The sequence below is a fragment of the Quercus robur genome, chromosome 9 (assembly GCF_932294415.1).
Source record: "Quercus robur chromosome 9, dhQueRobu3.1, whole genome shotgun sequence".
Classification (NCBI taxonomy): Eukaryota; Viridiplantae; Streptophyta; class Magnoliopsida; order Fagales; family Fagaceae; genus Quercus; species Quercus robur.
The window spans coordinates 1,023,028-1,041,511 of NC_065542.1; the positions used below are offsets into that span (position 1 = coordinate 1,023,028).

General features: G+C 33.2%; 1 protein-coding gene across 9 annotated transcripts; it reads left to right on the forward strand.

Annotated features, from left to right (window-relative positions):
• The first annotated feature begins 5,100 nt into the window (after positions 1–5,100).
• On the forward strand, positions 5,101–18,277 carry LOC126699415 (TMV resistance protein N-like). Of its 9 annotated transcripts, none has more exons than XM_050397198.1 (10): positions 5,101–5,909; positions 9,522–10,611; positions 10,708–11,016; positions 11,102–12,190; positions 12,267–13,042; positions 13,157–13,271; positions 14,092–14,222; positions 14,362–14,498; positions 17,342–17,425; positions 17,935–18,277. In XM_050397198.1, exons 1-5 carry the CDS (start codon positions 5,389–5,391, stop codon positions 12,924–12,926), a joined length of 3,669 nt encoding a protein of 1,222 aa, XP_050253155.1. In that variant the 5' UTR covers positions 5,101–5,388; the 3' UTR covers positions 12,927–13,042; positions 13,157–13,271; positions 14,092–14,222; positions 14,362–14,498; positions 17,342–17,425; positions 17,935–18,277. The 9 variants fall into 9 exon arrangements, with proteins under 9 accessions (XP_050253155.1, XP_050253156.1, XP_050253154.1 ...); XM_050397199.1 differs by having other exon boundaries at positions 14,092–14,199; XM_050397197.1 differs by having other exon boundaries at positions 14,092–14,498.
• The last annotated feature ends 207 nt before the right edge of the window (positions 18,278–18,484 follow it).

Genomic DNA, 18,484 nt, shown 5'->3' on the forward strand with positions numbered 1-18,484 from the left:
ATAATTCACAAAATGAGTAAACAACTTATCGAGTATTGAAAAAGATACAAATATGAACATTAACATGAGCATGAACATGAAGGGAGATTTCTATTCATTTTCTTGAAGAAAAAATGTACTTACAGAAAATTCCAAACTTTATTAGGTAAAGAAGAATCAAAGTTATAGATAGCAAAATCAATAAACCAAAAATTTTAAGAGCCTATGAGGAGTCATTACTCATTTGAAACAATCCAAAATACTCAAGGACTAAAAAAAAAAAAAAAACCATCCACTCCACACTTCCATCGCAACTACTTTAGCTCAAGGAAAACAATATATATCTCCATATCTTTTTTATTTATTTAGAAATAATTACAATATACTACTAATCCCGCAACTTGAACATTTTTTCCTTGACTCTTGCAATTTGAACATTTTCTCCCTTCAAACCTAGACACTTTGTATATAGAGAGGTGCCAATTTAGCTACATGGCCTTCGACATATATATCATTTAATAAATATAGAACTTCCTTTAAAAAAAAATTAATATGTTTATCATAATTAAGGGAAATCTTAATGGGTACTTCACTTGAGCATATGTGAAAAATGCATATACACACCACAAATGGTAAAGGAGAAAGAAAAAGTTGCTAATCCCTTTTAATATGGTTAATTGCTTTGCCTCAATCAGTTGCCCAAACAACATACTGCTTATTCATACCACAACCACAAATGACAATGCAGCATTAGCCATGTGTAATTGTTAATCTGAAGGTACAAATTTCTTTAATAGCTCTACCTTCGTTTCTTTTGGCTAATATGTCTTTATTGAATCAAAATCAAACCACAAAAATCATATAAAAATCACCAAATTAGATTTTAAAATTATAATTAAAATTTTAAAAGAAATCTAGGTACAATTGCACAAAAATTCCATGTAACTAAGTCACACTTAGGAATATTGGACCCTTTTTTCCTTTTTTATAAATAGGGGGGGTCCCAATGGGATGAGGGGGCTAACAATTTTCTCTCCAAAACATTTATTGTAGGAATATAAAAGTTTCCATTGTATACTTTTCATGATTAAAGAATATGACTTGCCAACTAATCAAACTAGAGTTTTTAGTACCTATAGCAATTTCACAACATCAAGAACAAACCCCAATGTATACATTGTCCAATTCCATAATCTCCTATTACATCAAAAGAGTGTTTAATGTTTCTCACAAAGTATTGAATAGTAAAGCTTTTGGGCCATAGTCACAATTACAACTCTCAATAATGTTAGACTTGGATGACACCTATCAACAACGTATAATTATGAGATGCAGAAAAAATTTGGAGTGTACACAACGTTTAGTGTGGATGGGAAGAAATTTCATCATATTCCAATTGGTTAGGTTTGTAAGGGACCCATTCCAATTTAATGATCCCGGAATTTTGTATACAAGTAATAATCAAGAAAACTTCTGCCTAAAATAAGTTGGACTTTTGGCAAGAGAGAAAATTGATATCTAGAAAAATCAAGCTAAGGCCGACCAAAATGGACCATATTCTTAATTTCTTATCTCTATTTGTTACATGTACAAGACTTACAATCAATGGTTGGCGTATAAAAGTTGAACATCTTATCTAAAGTCCATTCTCGGAAAGCTTGAGAAAAAATTCATTTAAACCAACAAATTATATAAATTATAAAGGAATCAAAGAAAAATTGTCAAAAATAATGAAAATTTAATTTGTACTTAAATTCTTATAAGGATGAACACAATAGCAATATCCTTTTTTTTTTTTTTTAATAAAGATTAAAAAACATATGCTTATTTTGTACGTATGATAAAGTCCTATCACAAAGTTTTTTGAGACTCATGTTGATTAGTGATTAGAAGTTATAAAGGAATAGTCATCAATAATCATCAAATATCACAAAATTATCTGTGCATCGCATAGACAACTTACTAATTATCAATAATTTAACACCTTATCACATTCTAATATTGTGATGGTCAAAGTTTGTTTAAAAGAAGAATAAAGTTATTATAAAAAAAAAAAAAAAAGATAAAAGAAAAAGAATAAAGTCATGAACAGAACATATGAATGAATAAAGGGAGATTTCTATTCATTTTCTTGAAGAAAAAATGTACTTACAAAAAATTCCAAACTTTATTAGGTAAAGAAGAATCAAAGTTATAGATAGCAAAATCAATAAACCAAAAATTTTAAGAGCCTATGAGGAGCCATTACTCATTTGAAACAATCCAAAATACTCAAGGACTAAAAAAAAAAAAAACCATCCACTCCACACTTCCATCACAACTACTTTAGCTCAAGGAAAACAATATATATCTCCATATCTTTTTTATTTATTTAGAAATAATTATAATATACTACTAATCCCGCAACTTGAACATTTTTTCCCTGACTCCTACAATTTGAAACTCTTCTCCCTTCAAACCCACACACTTTGTATACAGGGAGGTGCCAATTCAGCTACATGGCCTTCGACACATATATCATTTAATAAACATAGAACTTCCTTTAAAAAAAAATTAATAAGTTTATCATAATTAAGGGAAATCTTAATGGGTACTTCACTTGAGCATATGTGAAAAATGCATATACATACCACAAATGGTAAAGGAGAAAGAAAAAGTTGCTAATCCATTTTAATATGGTTAATTGCTTTGCCTCAATCAGTCGCCCAAACAACATACCGCTTATTCATACCACAACCACAAATAACAATGCAGCATTAGCCATCTATAATTGCTAATCTGAAGGTTCAAATTTCTTTAATAGCTCTACCTTCGTTTCTTTTGGCTAATATGTCCTTATTGAATCAAAATCAAACCACAAAAATCATATAAAAATCACCATAGAACTTCCTTTAAAAAAAAATTAATAAGTTTATCATAATTAAGGGAAATCTTAATGGGTACTTCACTTGAGCATATGTGAAAAATGCATATACATACCACAAATGGTAAAGGAGAAAGAAAAAGTTGCTAATCCATTTTAATATGGTCAATTGCTTTGCCTCAATCAGTCGCCCAAACAACATACCGCTTATTCATACCACAACCACAAATGACAATGCAGCATTAGCCATCTATAATTGCTAATCTGAAGGTACAAATTTCTTTAATAGCTCTACCTTCGTTTCTTTTGGCTAATATGTCCTTATTGAATCAAAATCAAACCACAAAAATCATATAAAAATCACCAAATTAGATTTTAAAATTATAATTAAATTTTTAAAAGAAATCTAGGCATAATTGCACAAAAATTCCATGTAACTAAGTCACACTTAGGAATATTGGACCCTTTTTTCCTTTTTATAAATAGGGGGGGGGGGTCCCAATGGGATGAGGGGGCTAACAATTTTCTCTCCTAAACATTTATTGTACGAATATAAAAGTTTTCCATTGTATACTTTTCATGATTAAGGAACATGACTTGTCAACTAATCAAACTAGAGTTTTTAGTACCTATAGCAATTTCACAACATCAAGAACAAACCCAGTGTATACATTGTTAAATTCCATAATCTTATGTTACATCAAATGAGTGTTTAATGTTTCTCACAAAGTATTGAATAGTAAAGCTTTTAGGCCATAGTCTCAATTACAACTCTCAATAATGTTGGACTTGAATGACACCTATCAACGACGTATAATTATGAGATGCAGAAAAAATTTGGAGTGTACACAATGTTTAGTGTGAATGGGAAGAAATTTCTCCAATTGGTTATGTTTGTAAGGGACCCATTCCAATTTAATGATCCTGGAATTTTGTATACAAGTAATAATCAAGGAAACTTCCACCTAAAATAAGGTGGACTTTTGGCAAGAGAGAAAATTAATATCTAGACAAATCAAGCTAAGGCCGACCAAAATGGACCATATTCTTAATTTCTTATCACTATTTGTTACATGTACAAGACTTACAATCAATGGTTGGTGTATAAAAGTTGAACATCTTATCTAAAGTCTATCCTCGGAAAGCTTGAGAAAAAATTCATTTAAACCAACACAATATATAAATTATAAAGGAATCAAAGAAAAATTGTCAAAAATAATGAAAATTTAATCTATGCTTAAATTCTTAAAAGGATGAACACAATAGCAATATCTTTTTTTTTTAAATAAAGATTAAAAAATATATGCTTATTTTGTACATATGATAAAGTCTTATCACAAAGTTTTTTGAGACTCATGTTGATTAGTGATTAGGAGTTATGAAGGAATAATTATCAATAATCATCAAATATCACAAAATTATTCGTGCATTGCACATGCAACTTACTAGTTATCAATAATTTAACACCTTATCACATTTTAATATTGTGATGGTCAAAGTTTGTTTAAAAGAAGAATAAAGTTATTATAAAATTAAAAAAAAAAAAAAAAGAAGAAGAAGAAGAATAAAGTTATGAACAGAACAAAAAATTACAAGAATAATATTTCTAAATTTTTTTTCTTCTAATTAATAAACTTATATAGTAGTAAAATTTATAATGGTGTGACAAAATTCAATTGGCATATATATTTTAAATTTAGATACAATTTATTTTGCTAAAAATTAAAAATTACAAATATTGTAATAAAATAATTTTTAAATATACAAATAGTACCGTAAAATCCATTTTAATATTTTTTTCTAAATAAAGTATTTATAAATCTCATAAATAGTGCATAAACAATACATGAAAAGTGTTAACAATGCACTCTGTGGAGAAAGTCTGAAACGTGTGAACAGTATACAGGTGAAAAGGTCAAACTTTATGGCTAAAAAAAATAAAAAAAATAAAAACCTGAAAACGCAAACCCAGTGGACTTGGACGCACAAACCCCAAACACTCACTACAAATTTAAGATATGCTTTGCAAGGGCTTCCTCGTGATTTCTCACTGCATTGCTAGGATGGTTCCTCGGTGGCAGAGGCGAGGACAGGGATTCCTAATTTCCAACTTTACACATACGCTGCTTTGACTAAAGAGAATTACTTATTACAACCATGCGAAATAAGCCAGATATGATTGATGTCACGACTACGACTACGACTACGCGGAGATCACTTTATTAATTATTGATGTATAAATGCCTGTCCCTCTCAAGCATTCTGTCACTTCCACACACAAACACTCCACTCATTTTTATTGCAACCAGCGTTATTTCAAAAGAAAATTTTGGAGCGTTTCAGTTTTCTCTGCAATTTCGTAAAAAATCTGTGAACTCACTTTTCAAGCCGGTATATCCATCTCCTTTTTTCTTTTCCACTTCTTGAAATTAAAATCCCACTCAAATTTGCTTTCTTCTTTCTTTAGTTATATTTTCTTTTGTGTGTTACACTCTTCAAAAAAACTATTTTAATATATTTTAATACATAGCTCTAGCATATTTCCGATGGCTTTTCTGGCCATAGAAAACGCCTCCTCCTCCTCATCTGTTCCTTCTTCTTCTACTCCTGGATGCAAATACGAATACGATGTATTTCTCAGTTTCAGAGGCACCGACACCCGCAACAATTTCACAGACCATCTATACTATAGGTTGAAGCAAGAAGGGATATTCACATTTAGGGACGATGAGAGGCTCGAGCAAGGAACAAAGATTAACTCGGGGCTCCTGAGAGCAATAGATGAATCGAAAATCGCTGTTGTCGTTCTATCCAAACAATACGCTTCGTCGAGTTGGTGTTTGATCGAGCTAGCAAAGATTGTTGAGTGTATGGACAAGAAGAAACTGACAGTCCTTCCTGTGTTCCATTATGTGGATCCTAGTGATGTCAGGAATCAGAGAGGGTCTTTCGCGGAAGCTTTTGCAAAACATGAAAATCAATTCAAAGATAAGATTGATGATGTGAAGACTTGGAGAGCAGCCTTGACAGAAGTTGCCAATCTCTCTGGATGGCATCTGGAGGATGAGTAAGAATTTCTTTTCTTTTTGAATGATGGTTTTTATTTATTTATTTATTTTTTAATTCCTGAATTTTCTAATCGTTACTTTCTTTACTTTGCCACGACATCTTTCTTTTACTTAGCCTCCTGTATATAGGGGCGGAGCTATAGCATGGCTTCCCCCCCCTCCCCCTCCCCTTTTTTAATTATTTTATATTATGTATAAATATTTACTTACTAAAATAAAAGTTGGCCTCCCAAATGTTTGAGTTAATTTAACCCAAATGTTTGAGTTAATTTAATAATGCTCTTAGAAATCAGTAGAATTTGCCAATTGGTCTAGTAATTATAGGGATAAGGTAGTTTTTATTTTTTTTAATTCAATTTCTATATATGTTTAATATCAAACTAAGCAGCTTTTACATAGTAGTATTGGAGTTTAAAAGAGGATAAGTTCATCTAAAAAATTATCTTACAAATATATATATTTGAAAGTTGTTAATTTTATATACAATATATTTATAAATTATGACATACTCGAGTATCAAAATATTAATGTTTATATTTGTTTATGTACGTTTACGTATATGTATGATAGTTTATCTTGACTCAAAACTAATATATTAATATCAAAATTTGACCTCCCAAACAAAAAATCCTAGTTTCACCCCTGCCTGTATATCACAAATCTAGGAAATTATAAGCTCGAATTGGGCTTTGGTTGAACAACATCGCATGCATATATTGTTTGTACCACGTGCATAATATACACTTGTAGAGTTCCCTTTTTTTTTTTTTTACAATGAAGCTCAGATTGTATGTTTGCTGAATATTTTAATTGTCTCTAAAGTAATGTATCTAGCAATTACTCAATTAGACTTGGAATATAGCTTCAGATGTGCCACACCAAACCTTGTTCACATGAAAATTATCATTAAAACAAGGCCCATGACCATGAGCGCTAGGCAATTATTACGAGGGTTGTATAGACGAGTTAAAGTTTTCAAGGAATTTTCTTAAAATTTAAAGAACATAGTTGCATCCTATACCATAATGATTAACTATGCATGAGCTTATTGTGCATGTGAGTGCGGATTAATGTTGCATCTTGAGTCCCTCTAAAGAATAAAGAAAGATATTTGCCTCAAGTTTTTCTAGTTATCTTGCAAATTCCTTTGTTCAACCGTTAAACACAATTTATATACATTCTCTAGCGTCCCCACATCTCACATTACAAATTTTATACAAGAAGTTGTTTATAATATTTTCACAACACTTTATAATTGTTATCTAATTTATATATATATATATTTTTTTTTCTAGAACTACATTGATAACCAAGATATGATGTTCAGGCAGATGGTAATGGTTAGGCCAAAAGCCCGACTATGTCCTGCAATTTATTTGGTCTATTTGTTATATCGGTTTTTCGTTGTAACTTATCCTCTTAGAAATTTCCAAATAATGGCATACCCCCCTTTTTTTTTTCTATAAGCAAAATAGCAAATATTCATTAAAAAATTATTAATTGAGCAGACCAAAAACTAAAGAATAGGTTTAGAAACAATTCATTTGACCACAATGTCAAGACTTAAGTGAAAGCACCATGTTTACATAATCACATTAAAGTTAATTTTATTTGAAGAAGAACAAAGTTTCAATATAAAAAAAGGTAGGAATTATATTTTAAAAGAGCAACAAACTCACCAACAAAACAATAATTCACAATAGTTTCACACTTTCCCTAACTAGTAACAAAATCCAGTTGGTATATTTTAGGGTAATTGTTACTAAGATTTTAAGATATGTTTAGAAGACCTTCCTCGTCTTTTCCTACTTCATTGCTACCATAATTCTTCGTTGTTAAAAAAGAGGACACCCACTTCAACTTTACACATATGCTGCTTTGTCTCAGAAGGAAATTACATAAAACTCAAGTAGTCAAGCCCTTTCTTTTTTTAACGAGAAGATGGGAAGGGAGGGACACTTTAGCAACAGTGCTTGACTAGTTGACTTGCATTTTGCTAAGTTCACTTATAGCCTTATTTAAAATTACTTTATTTTACCATTAAAATCTTCTAAATTTCTTAGAAATTTTTTAAATCTTATGATGTTATATATTTTACATTATGTTTAATTTAAGTAGTTGTAGTAGGGAGATACCTGGAAGATGAGGCGACGTTAGTTTCTTACCTGACTTCAGCAATGACCCAACATTACTCCACGCGGAATTTTATTCTAATAAATTTGGACTTAATAGTCTTTTTCTTACTTCATTGCTACGATGTTTCCTTCTTGATACATGCGTGGTGTGGACACGCACTGTATTTACACATACGCTGCTTTGACTCACAAGGGAAATTTACTTTAATTAAAGTCCTTTTCTGCTTGAATACTCAGTTGCAGATTGAATACTCAGTGTCTCACTTTTCTGCTTTGCTTAATTCTGTTTTCCTCTCTCTTCCTCTCTCCGCACTGAATTTTCTTCCTCTCTCTCTCTTCCTATCAACCTGGTTCTACTCCTTCACAGACAACCCAAATCAACTGTGCCAACGTACTCCGATCCACCGTGGTCAACGTCAAATAGAGAGAGCTCCGATCTGTGAGCTTTGATCTCCGATCTCTGACAGAAATTTTCTCCTATCTCTGAGCACGTAATTGCAAGTAGACCGCACCAGTGCTCTGTCTGTCACTTACAAACACTCCATCCAGTGCTCTGCTTTCTTCTTCCCCAATTTATTTTCCTTTCATGTGTTAATTCTTACTAAGTTGAATAATTTTCTTAATACATATCTTTAGTATATTTCCGATAGCAATTCTTTGGGCACAGAAAACGCCTCCCCCACATGTTTTCCTTCTTCTTCTACTTCTACGCCTAGATGGACATACGAATACGATGTCTTTCTCAGTTTCAGAGGCTCCGACACCCGCAAAAAATTTACAAGCCATCTGTACGAAGCATTGAAACGGAATGGCATAACCACTTTTAGGGACGATGAAAGTCTCGATCGAGGGGCATTCATTAAACCAGAACTCTTGAGAGCAATAGAAGAATCAAAGATTGCTGTCGTTATTTTCTCTAGAGACTATGCTTCATCGAGTTGGTGCTTGACTGAACTAGCAAAGGTCTACGAGTGCATGGGCAAGAAGAAGCTGATAGTTCTGCCTGTTTTCCATGATGTGGATCCTAGTGATGTGCGCAAACTGAGAGGGACTTTTGAGGATGGCTTTGAAAAACATCTCATTGATGACACTGAGAATGTGCAAACTTGGAAAGATGCTGTGACGGTAGTTGCTGGTATCTCTGGATGGGATTTATGGGATGAGTACGAATTTGTTTTTGTTTTAGATTTTTGTTTTTTGTGTTTTTGTTTTTGTTTTTACTATTTTCCGCTACTTTCTTTATTTGGCCACATGACAACTTTCATTGTCTCCTGTATATTACAAACCTAGGAAAAAATTATAAGCTCGAATTGTACTTTGGTTGAAAAACATTGTATGCGTAATTTGTACCACATATGAGTTCCCCTTTTGCTACTGAACAAAGCTAAGATTTTACTTTCGATGAATGTTTTATCCCTAAATTAATGTATCTAGCTCTGCCTCAGCAAAATTAATGTTTTGATATATTTTTTGCAGGCCTGAATCAACAGTTATCGAAAAAATCATTCAGAGGATAAATAATGAGTTGGATCGTGAAGTCCCTAGTGTTTCTGAGCACCTTGTTGGAATGGAATCTCGCATGCAGGAAATGCTGGATTTATGTTTGGGTGAAAGGTTAGATTATGTCCTTTTTATTGGGATTTGTGGTATAGGTGGAGTTGGTAAAACAACTCTTGCTCGAGAAATTTATAATAAAATTTTTCGTGACTTTGAAGCTAGCTGCTTTATTGATAATATTAGAGAAGAATCTGAAAATCATCGTCTAGTTTCTTTACAGAAACAACTTCTTTCTAAAATCCTCATGAGTACCCAACAAAATATAACGAATGTTTATGAGGGAATCAATGTTCTAAGGAAGCGAGTCCGCAATAAAAAGGTTCTTATTGTTCTTGATGATGTGAATGGAGAAGAACAACTAAAAGCATTAGCTGGGAAAGATGAATGGTTTGGTAGAGGGAGTATAATCATTGTAACTAGTAGAGATAGGCATTTGTTGAAAGGGCATGGAGTGAAACATATATTTGAAGCTGAAGAGTTGAATGACAATGAAGCTTTGGAACTTTTTAGTTGGAAGGCTTTCAAGAAACCTCATCCCGAAGAAAATTATGTGGATTTGTCTAAGCATTTTGTGGAGTATGCTGACGGCCTTCCCTTAGCTCTTGAAGTTCTAGGTTCTTTGTTATTTGGAAAAAGAATAGATGAATGGAAAAGTGCCCTAGAAAAAATTAAAAAGGAATTGGATGACAAAATTTTTAATGTTCTTAAAATAAGTTTTGATGGGCTAACAAAAATGCAACAAGACTTATTTTTGGATATTGCATGTTTTTTTAAAGAAGCGAACAAGGATGGCATAATAGATATACTTCAAAGCTTTGGTTTCTGTCCAGGCTACAGTATTGGTTTTCTTGTAGAAAGATCTCTCATAACCATTGGTGAATATGGAACTTTGTGTATGCATGATTTGCTACAAGAAATGGGTCAAGAAATTGTTTGTCGTGAAGAGCTTGGTAGACGTAGCAGGTTATGGCGTTATGAGGATGTCCTACGTGTATTGAAAAATAATATTGTAAGTTGACATGTCTAAACTTGAATTTAGAGAAGTATATATATTCTTTCACATTCTTCTAAGAATTTTTCTAATTTTATTGTTCTTGGTTAACAGGGAACAAAGTTTGTTGAAGGTATAGTTTTAAAGACACCTACAATTAAAAAGGAACACTTGAGTGTTGAAGCCTTCTCAAAGATGAAAAATTTGAGATTCCTTAAAATTGGTTGTGTGCAACCTCCACAAGACCTCATTAGTGGTCCAATCCAACTTCCACAAGGCCTTAATTATCTTTCTGATGAGTTACGTGTACTAGATTGGCATGGATATCCTTTAAAATCCTTGCCAACTAGTTTTCAACCAAACAAACTTGTTGAATTGAGAATGCAATGCAGTGACATCAAACAACTATGGAAAGGAATTATGGTAAGATTTTCAATTATACAATTGTGTTTTTCCTTCATTTTCATTAAGGCATGAGTTCGTCTAATTATTTCTTGGTTTATAACAGATTTTAAATGAGTTAAAACTCATTGACCTCAGTAATTCTCAAAACTTGATTGAGATCCCAGACCTTAGTGGAGCCCCAAATCTTAAGCAGTTGTTTCTTGATGGTTGTACAAGATTGTCTAACATTCATCCATCTCTTGGAAATCTCAAACAACTTATTCTATTACATATGCGTGGTTGTAGATGCCTCAATAGTCTTCCTCCCATGATCAACTTGGAAGCTCTTGAGACTTTCGATCTTAGTGGTTGTTCAAAACTGAAGAAATTTCCATATATTGTGGAAAATATGCCACGTTTGCAGAGACTTGATTTGAGTGAGACTGCTATAAAAGATCTATCATTATTAGTGATACACTCCACTGGCCTTATAGAATTGGATCTAAGAGATTGCAAAAACCTTTCAAGTCTCCCTATTGCAATTTGTAGTTTGATGTCTCTAAAAACTCTCAATTTATCTGGCTGCTCAAATCTTGATGAATTGCCAGAAAATTTGGGGAAAATCGAAGGTTTGGAGGTGTTAAACTTGAGTGGGACTGCTATAACAGGCCTACCTTCATCCCTTGTTCACTTAAAAAATCTCAAAAGATTATCTCTCTCCGGATGCGCGGGGCTATCATCTGAATCATTTAATAATCTCAAGAGGTTTCATTTAATGCAACCTAGAAGAAGTCCAGATCCCATGGGCATGCTAAAGCGTTCTTTAATAGGCTTATGCTCTTTGACCGAACTTGATCTAAGTTATTGCAATGTTCAGACAATTCCTAATGTTCTTGGGTGCTTGTCATCTTTAGAAAGTTTAAATCTAACGGGAAATAATTTTGTTTGCCTTCCTGAAAGTATCATTCAACTATCTAATTTGAGAAGGCTTTTTATGGGTGGTTGCACTCATCTTCGAATGTTGCCCAAGCTTCCATTAAATATTAAGTTTATTGATGCAACATCGTGTACCTCACTGGAAATATTATCATTAAGACCAGAATACGATTTTCAGCCGGAATTTTGGCTTCTCAATTGCGACAAATTGATCAAGAATCAGGGCTATAGTGACCTATTTTCAACAATGCTAAGACGTTTTATCATTAATGCCCAGGTCTCTCTCTCTCTCTCTCGCTCTCGCTCTCTCTCCCTCGCGTGAAGTTCTAATTATTATGAATTGTATGTTTCAGGTTCACGGTAAGGAAGGCAGACAAGCATGCGTTGTCGAGCATCTTGGAAGTGAAATTCCGAAATGGTTTAGCCACCAAAATGTGGGGGCTTCAGTGAATCTGCAAGTGCCCTCAGATTTATCATGTAACAAATTGATGGGAATAGCCGTGTGCGCTGTTTTTGTATTCCGCCAGCATCATCCACTTCACCAACTTCATATTCAAGATTATGGAAATATGATAGGTACACATTATCTTGGGTATTCCATTGGTGGATTTACAAGACCGAGCCTTATTTTATCCGAGGAATTTGGTAAGATTGAATCGTCTCAGATTTGGCTGGAATATGAAACCTCTACAAACTTTGGAACGAGGTGGAAAGAAATATTGAATCAAGTCGACACTAACGGATTCAGCCAGATTGAAGTTAAATTTGAACCCGAAGGTCCAGGATTGGAGGTTACAAAATGCGGGGCCCATCTGGTATTCGAGCGAGACATTGAAGACCTAATAAACCAAACTAAGGCTAGGCCTAGCAGGTGCATCATCACTCCTTACGATGAGGATGGTTTTGAGGATTTAGAAAAGATACCAAAATTAAGCTACCTAGTGGAGAATCTGATAGGGAAGGGGCTGGACCTAGTGGAGAAGCTACCTCTAATGACGAACCACCACACCTAAATCTAATTGAAAATTGGTTTGGGAATTCTGATTGTGAGGAAGAGGAATCTCAATGAAAGTTATAGCTTTTATGGAATCTGCACTGCCGATCAACTTTTTTTCTCTCTGATTTTATTGTAAGTCACCTTCTTTTCTCCCTCTTTCGTGAGATTGTTTGTATTTCTTTTTTCTTTTTGAAAATTCATTGCCAATTCTTTTAGTTTGGTAATTTGTTTTCTCATTTTTGCTAGATGCGAAGAAGTATTTGGACTTTGTTGGAAAGGAGAAACTGTCACATTGCTAGCTGACGAAAAGGCATGTGGAACTGATTGTATGGTAGTCATTTTTGTTCAATTGTGTTGGATGGTATATTTTGAACTCTCTGTTATTGCTCTCTTTTTATAGTATTTAGTTTACTAAAACTTTCCATAGGAGAATGCAATTGATGCATGGCACTCCAATGTCGTAAAATCAAATGGAATGAAGAAAATTTGGGCCTCTATTTCCAAGTGAAGTTAAATTGCAGCAAAGTAGATAATATTATTTGCAAAGCTTTCTTGTCGGGTACAATAGAACTAATGCAGCTATTTTATCATTTAGAAGTAGGACAACTATATTAAAACTTAAAGGACCCTTCTTTTCTCTTTTTTATTTTATTTTGACTTCACACCACACCACCCATTGTTTGGCTGATTGGAAAGCTGTGGAAATTTTCATTTTTGGTATTTGCATTTTGTGCTGAGTTTGTCCTTGAATTAGGCCTGAAACAGTTGAATTAGGTTCCTGAGTTCTAACTTGTTTTTCTTATAACAAGCTTACAAAATATCATTATTTTCTGTTTTCATTTAAACAATTTGATTTAAGGACGAAATTTTGCCTAGATTTCCTAATGTGTGTGTCTGTGTGACTACTTAGCTCTGTTGATTATTTTCTTTGGATTTGGAATATTAGGAATAGATGGCTACTCTACTGTCTATTGAATATCATTCGTTGTGTTCTTGCTGGTCAAAATCAGATTATTGATGTACGCTGAGTCAGTACAAAACTTTTGCTTTATTTGTTTTTCCCTGTTTTTAATGTGCTTCTTTTTCAGTCTATGAGCACCCAGCTATCATCCTTGACAATTTGGAATTAGAAACTTCTCATTGTCTTATTTGTCATTTGGGTGTCATGTTGTTCCTTCTAGGTGCACTGATGGGGCTGTCCTACATATTGCGTGGGGTTATTTCTGGAGTGTTTGAATCAATACAATTGCATCGAAGCTTCAATTGCTAGCGGTTGCCCAAGTGCAGGAGTATGGCCTTTGTCACTTCATGGGTTTGTTAGCTGATCATTTGGGTTTTAGTTGTCAACTGATGATTGGAAATAGAGAAAGAAATAAGCAAAATTGTAATGGAAAAGCAAGACCCGATAGAATTAGAAGCTGTGATGAGGAAGTTCTTTCTTGTTTTGATAGGTAATATGGAATTCAAATCAGCTTTGGTGTTCCGTTGATTCCATGCTTAAAGATGGGAAAACAAGTTATAGAATAACCTCTCCTCTGCTTGCACTGCTGCCTTTATTACTTTTGAGCTCTTCATATCTAAGTTCATGGTATGTTATTCACCCATAGTCTTCTGTCATAGATTTATAAAAATAGCACATTTATTTCCTCTTTTCTTTGTGATTTGATTAGATGTAACATTCCCATGCGAAACTTCAACTTACATTACCACTACCCAATTATTTCTTTTTCTTTTTTCCAAAATTTCTGAGTTTTAACAGTTCACAGAAATTTATACCAAAATTAGGCATTATCCTTTATTGAAATTTCCTGTCAATCAAATTTTCCAAAGTTGCATACCTACATGATCTTGGACCAGGTGTTTTTTTTTTTTTGGGATGAATGAAAATATATAATTAAGAGAACACTCAGTTCAGGTCCACACACAAATCGTTGTAGTAACAACAGAACAAAACTTTCGTCAAACTAAAGAAACACTTTCTAACTTTTCCTAATGACATCTTGACCCTTCCTAGGACATCACATACAAAAAATGGCCTCACTTGGAAAACATATCATGGAATATTCCAGCTAATACACAGATATCTCTTCATTCAATTAAGGTTGTCTGAGGTTAGTTGGTTGAAGCCTTCCGCCAATTAACCTCAGACAACCTTAATTGAATTGGACTCCAGGTTTCTTAGCAGGTATAAATGCTCCCCTTCGCAGGAACCCAAATAGGTCTATCTACTTCTCGAATATCCATGAGAGGAAGTGTGCTTTGTATAGAAACCAGAGAATTAGACTTAAGTGGCTTCGGGACATAGCTTTTTTGCTGCTATACAATTGAAACTTTTCTGCAAGACTACTTGCAACATCATATTCTGCTCTGTAACCATACCTGGTATAAAGAATATCATCAGAATTCCACCAATACACTGGAAACTTTTGCCGTAAGACTACTTGCAACATCATATACTACTCTGTAAAGCATACCTGGTGATGTAATGAATATCATCAGGATGCCATCAGTTACACTCTTGATGTTACCTCTTGTATTGTGTTCCAAATCTTTGGTTCTACCACTTTCTGTTCCCATTGTCTTGTGATTTAATTTTTTAAAGGGAAAAAAAAAAAAAAAAACAGAAAATCGACTGGCTGTATATTTGGATGATTGGGCAAGTTGTTATTTAGAGATGGATCTTATAGTTGTGTTGCCTTCTCACTATAGGAGTCCTCAGTCAGCTAAATGAGATTACTAGTATTTATTTAAGTTTTGTCCTTTTGTTTTCTGCAACAAAGCTTGCCCAGAATTAGTTGCCCATAGCTCTAAATAAGAGCCCAAGTTACAGTCTTAAGTATCCAATCATTTGATTTGCGTAAGAGTAAAGAACCTATGACCTTAGTTTTGTGGTTAATTATCTTTGCATTAAACTAATTCATGTGTGTTTAAACTTGATTGGCCTGTTGTTTTACTCCCAACTCTTTTTACTTCCTTCTTTAATTTATGTTTAGTAGCCACCAAAAAAAAAAAGGTAAAAAAATCTTTGGTAGCTGGAAGCTGGTAGACAAAAGCTATTTCTGCTATGAAATTGAAAATTAATTGATTGAACTTCAAATAATTGTAAATTATGTTGCTTGATCCTTCCGATTAAGTGTTAAGACTTAAATCCACCTGATGAAGTATTGCCAATGTCTTCACGTTCACTTTCACCATTCTGATTTTATATTGTGAGGAGCTCTTGAATTTCTTTCAAACATAGGACTTTTTGTGGAACAAGCTGTATAGCCTATGTTAAATTAAAAAAATTCTTCCTCCATGCACTTGAAGCTGGCTCATAGATATCTGTCATGACCAATTTGTTACAAAGATCAATAAAGGTGCTTCTTACCAAAGAACTTTCTCTATTTATTTTCTAATTGTACAATATATTAAGTCTATGACACAGTTTATTTAAAAGAGAGTATAAAAGATACAATGCTAAAGAAAAGCTAGCCTCAAGTGGACCTCTATTTTGGATACAATAAGAAACAAAGGAAAAATACATCATAAAAGGTGAGGAAAACAACACAAAAACAAAAATAAAACCAAGACCTATGAAGGCATATAATCCCCCTAGAGCATCTCAGCAGTGAGTCCACTGCTCTTGGCCAGAACCCACCTACCTTTTTACAATAGATTGGACAGATTGTATCTACAATGGTCGGCTTGAAATATAAATCCATTAAGCCCAAGAGTATAAGCTCAGTATGTTTCTAACTTTCTGTGCTGAAAACCAGTACTAAGTGATGATCATCTGCATTGATATGTTTCTTTATCTCATGGAAAACCGAGTTATCACAACATAATTTGTTAGTTGTTTATCGCTAGACATTTTCATAGGAGATCAAGAAAAACTCAAATTTTCAGCTCGTAGCCTTTACCAACACCATTTGATGACTTTCCTTATATGACTGGTCTTCAACACCTTCTTCATTCTCTGTTGTAGGCCTCCTAGAATTTCTGAATTCCTTGAGCTTTCACCAGTTTTGTATTCTATTAGTTTTGATTTTTCTCTTTCCTAATTTCGTTTTATTTTCTGTTCTGTGTAATACTCTTATGTATGCAGTCCCTTTACCAGGGTAGCACCTTTTTTCAATCAATGAATTATTTACTTATCGGAAAAAAAATGTTGAAGAAATATTTGATTTGGTTTTTCCATTATACAGCTATAGCAGTTTGCTTGTATAATAATAATGTTAATGCACTAATGCTTATTTACTCCATGGGGTAGACGTTGCCTTTATCCCTTGCCGTTATTTTGCCAGGATAATTTGTAGTTTCTTGGGATAATCTCTTGATTTTTTATTTATATATATTAAACTCTTGAAATTGAATTTTAAAATATGTTCATGAGAAAAAGCTCTCTTCTTCACTTGTCTTTACAGAACATTTACTCACTGTTTTCAACAGGAAAAATGATATTAACTTCCAAGGGTGGGACTTGAATTTTGTTGCTAGAATACCTCCTAGTGTCACAGATGATGATTTTGGCAGGTATCAAATTCTTGATCACATTCACCACCTCTTGTTGCAATTAGTAATATCTAGCAGACCTAAATGCTTCAAGGGCCACATGCATCACTAATTAATTCTGTAGGAGTGTAAAATAATTAAAATTGGATGGGTTGTTGATGATTGTTGCAGTTACTTTATGAACTATAGTTCACTAATAGATGCTTACACCTAAGGCATATATGGTATCCTAATTCTCTTAACTTTAATGGTAATTTCAAATATTTTCATTTTATCTTAACATTTCCATTTCTGGGTTTTGATTTTGAGAAACTTGGCCTTGCCAAGTTAACAAAGTTGAGTCTTATTGTTGTTTTTGACATTTCCTTTTCAGGTTTAATAAGTAATTACACTAATTTATAATAATGACCAGTTATTTGGAATCTAATTTGTTATTTTGTTGGAGTTTCTTGCTTGTATATTCTACATTGAACTGCATTCTCACTATTTTTAGATTCAAATATTGAAATTTGGAGTTGCTTGCATTTCAGGATCCAGTGACAAAACATGGAATTGGATTTGTAATGCATGAAAATGCAGGAAGTGAAGCTTGAGTCTTAAAGTTTTGTATTCTGGTTTTTTGTTCAAGTGAATTTGTAGAATACAATGTTAATCAAGAGATTCTAAACTATAAACATAGTGTTTGAGGTGTCATTTGGAAGATCAATAATTGTGGAACTTCATCATTTGTTGTATTGGTCTTCCATTTTACCTCATAGTATTGTCTGGTCTGTTTTCAGATTCAGTATATCGAATAATGTCTGAATCATATGAACTTCAAAGGTTCTACGGTTGCTGTGGACTTAGCAATTCCAAAGGTGTGCTATTATTTAATCTGCTTCTTGTATTGAAAATTGAATCAAGTTTATGTTATGTTAATGGTAGACCTGTACGTTCCACCTGCTGATGTGCCTGTTATATGGGAGTAATGCTTGGTTAGCATTTCAAAATCTAATTTCTTCTCCAGCTAAAAAGGCAAAACCCAGCAGGTGATAGTTTGAAGAGATTATTTGGATGCAGAAAAGACAAAGGCTTAAAATT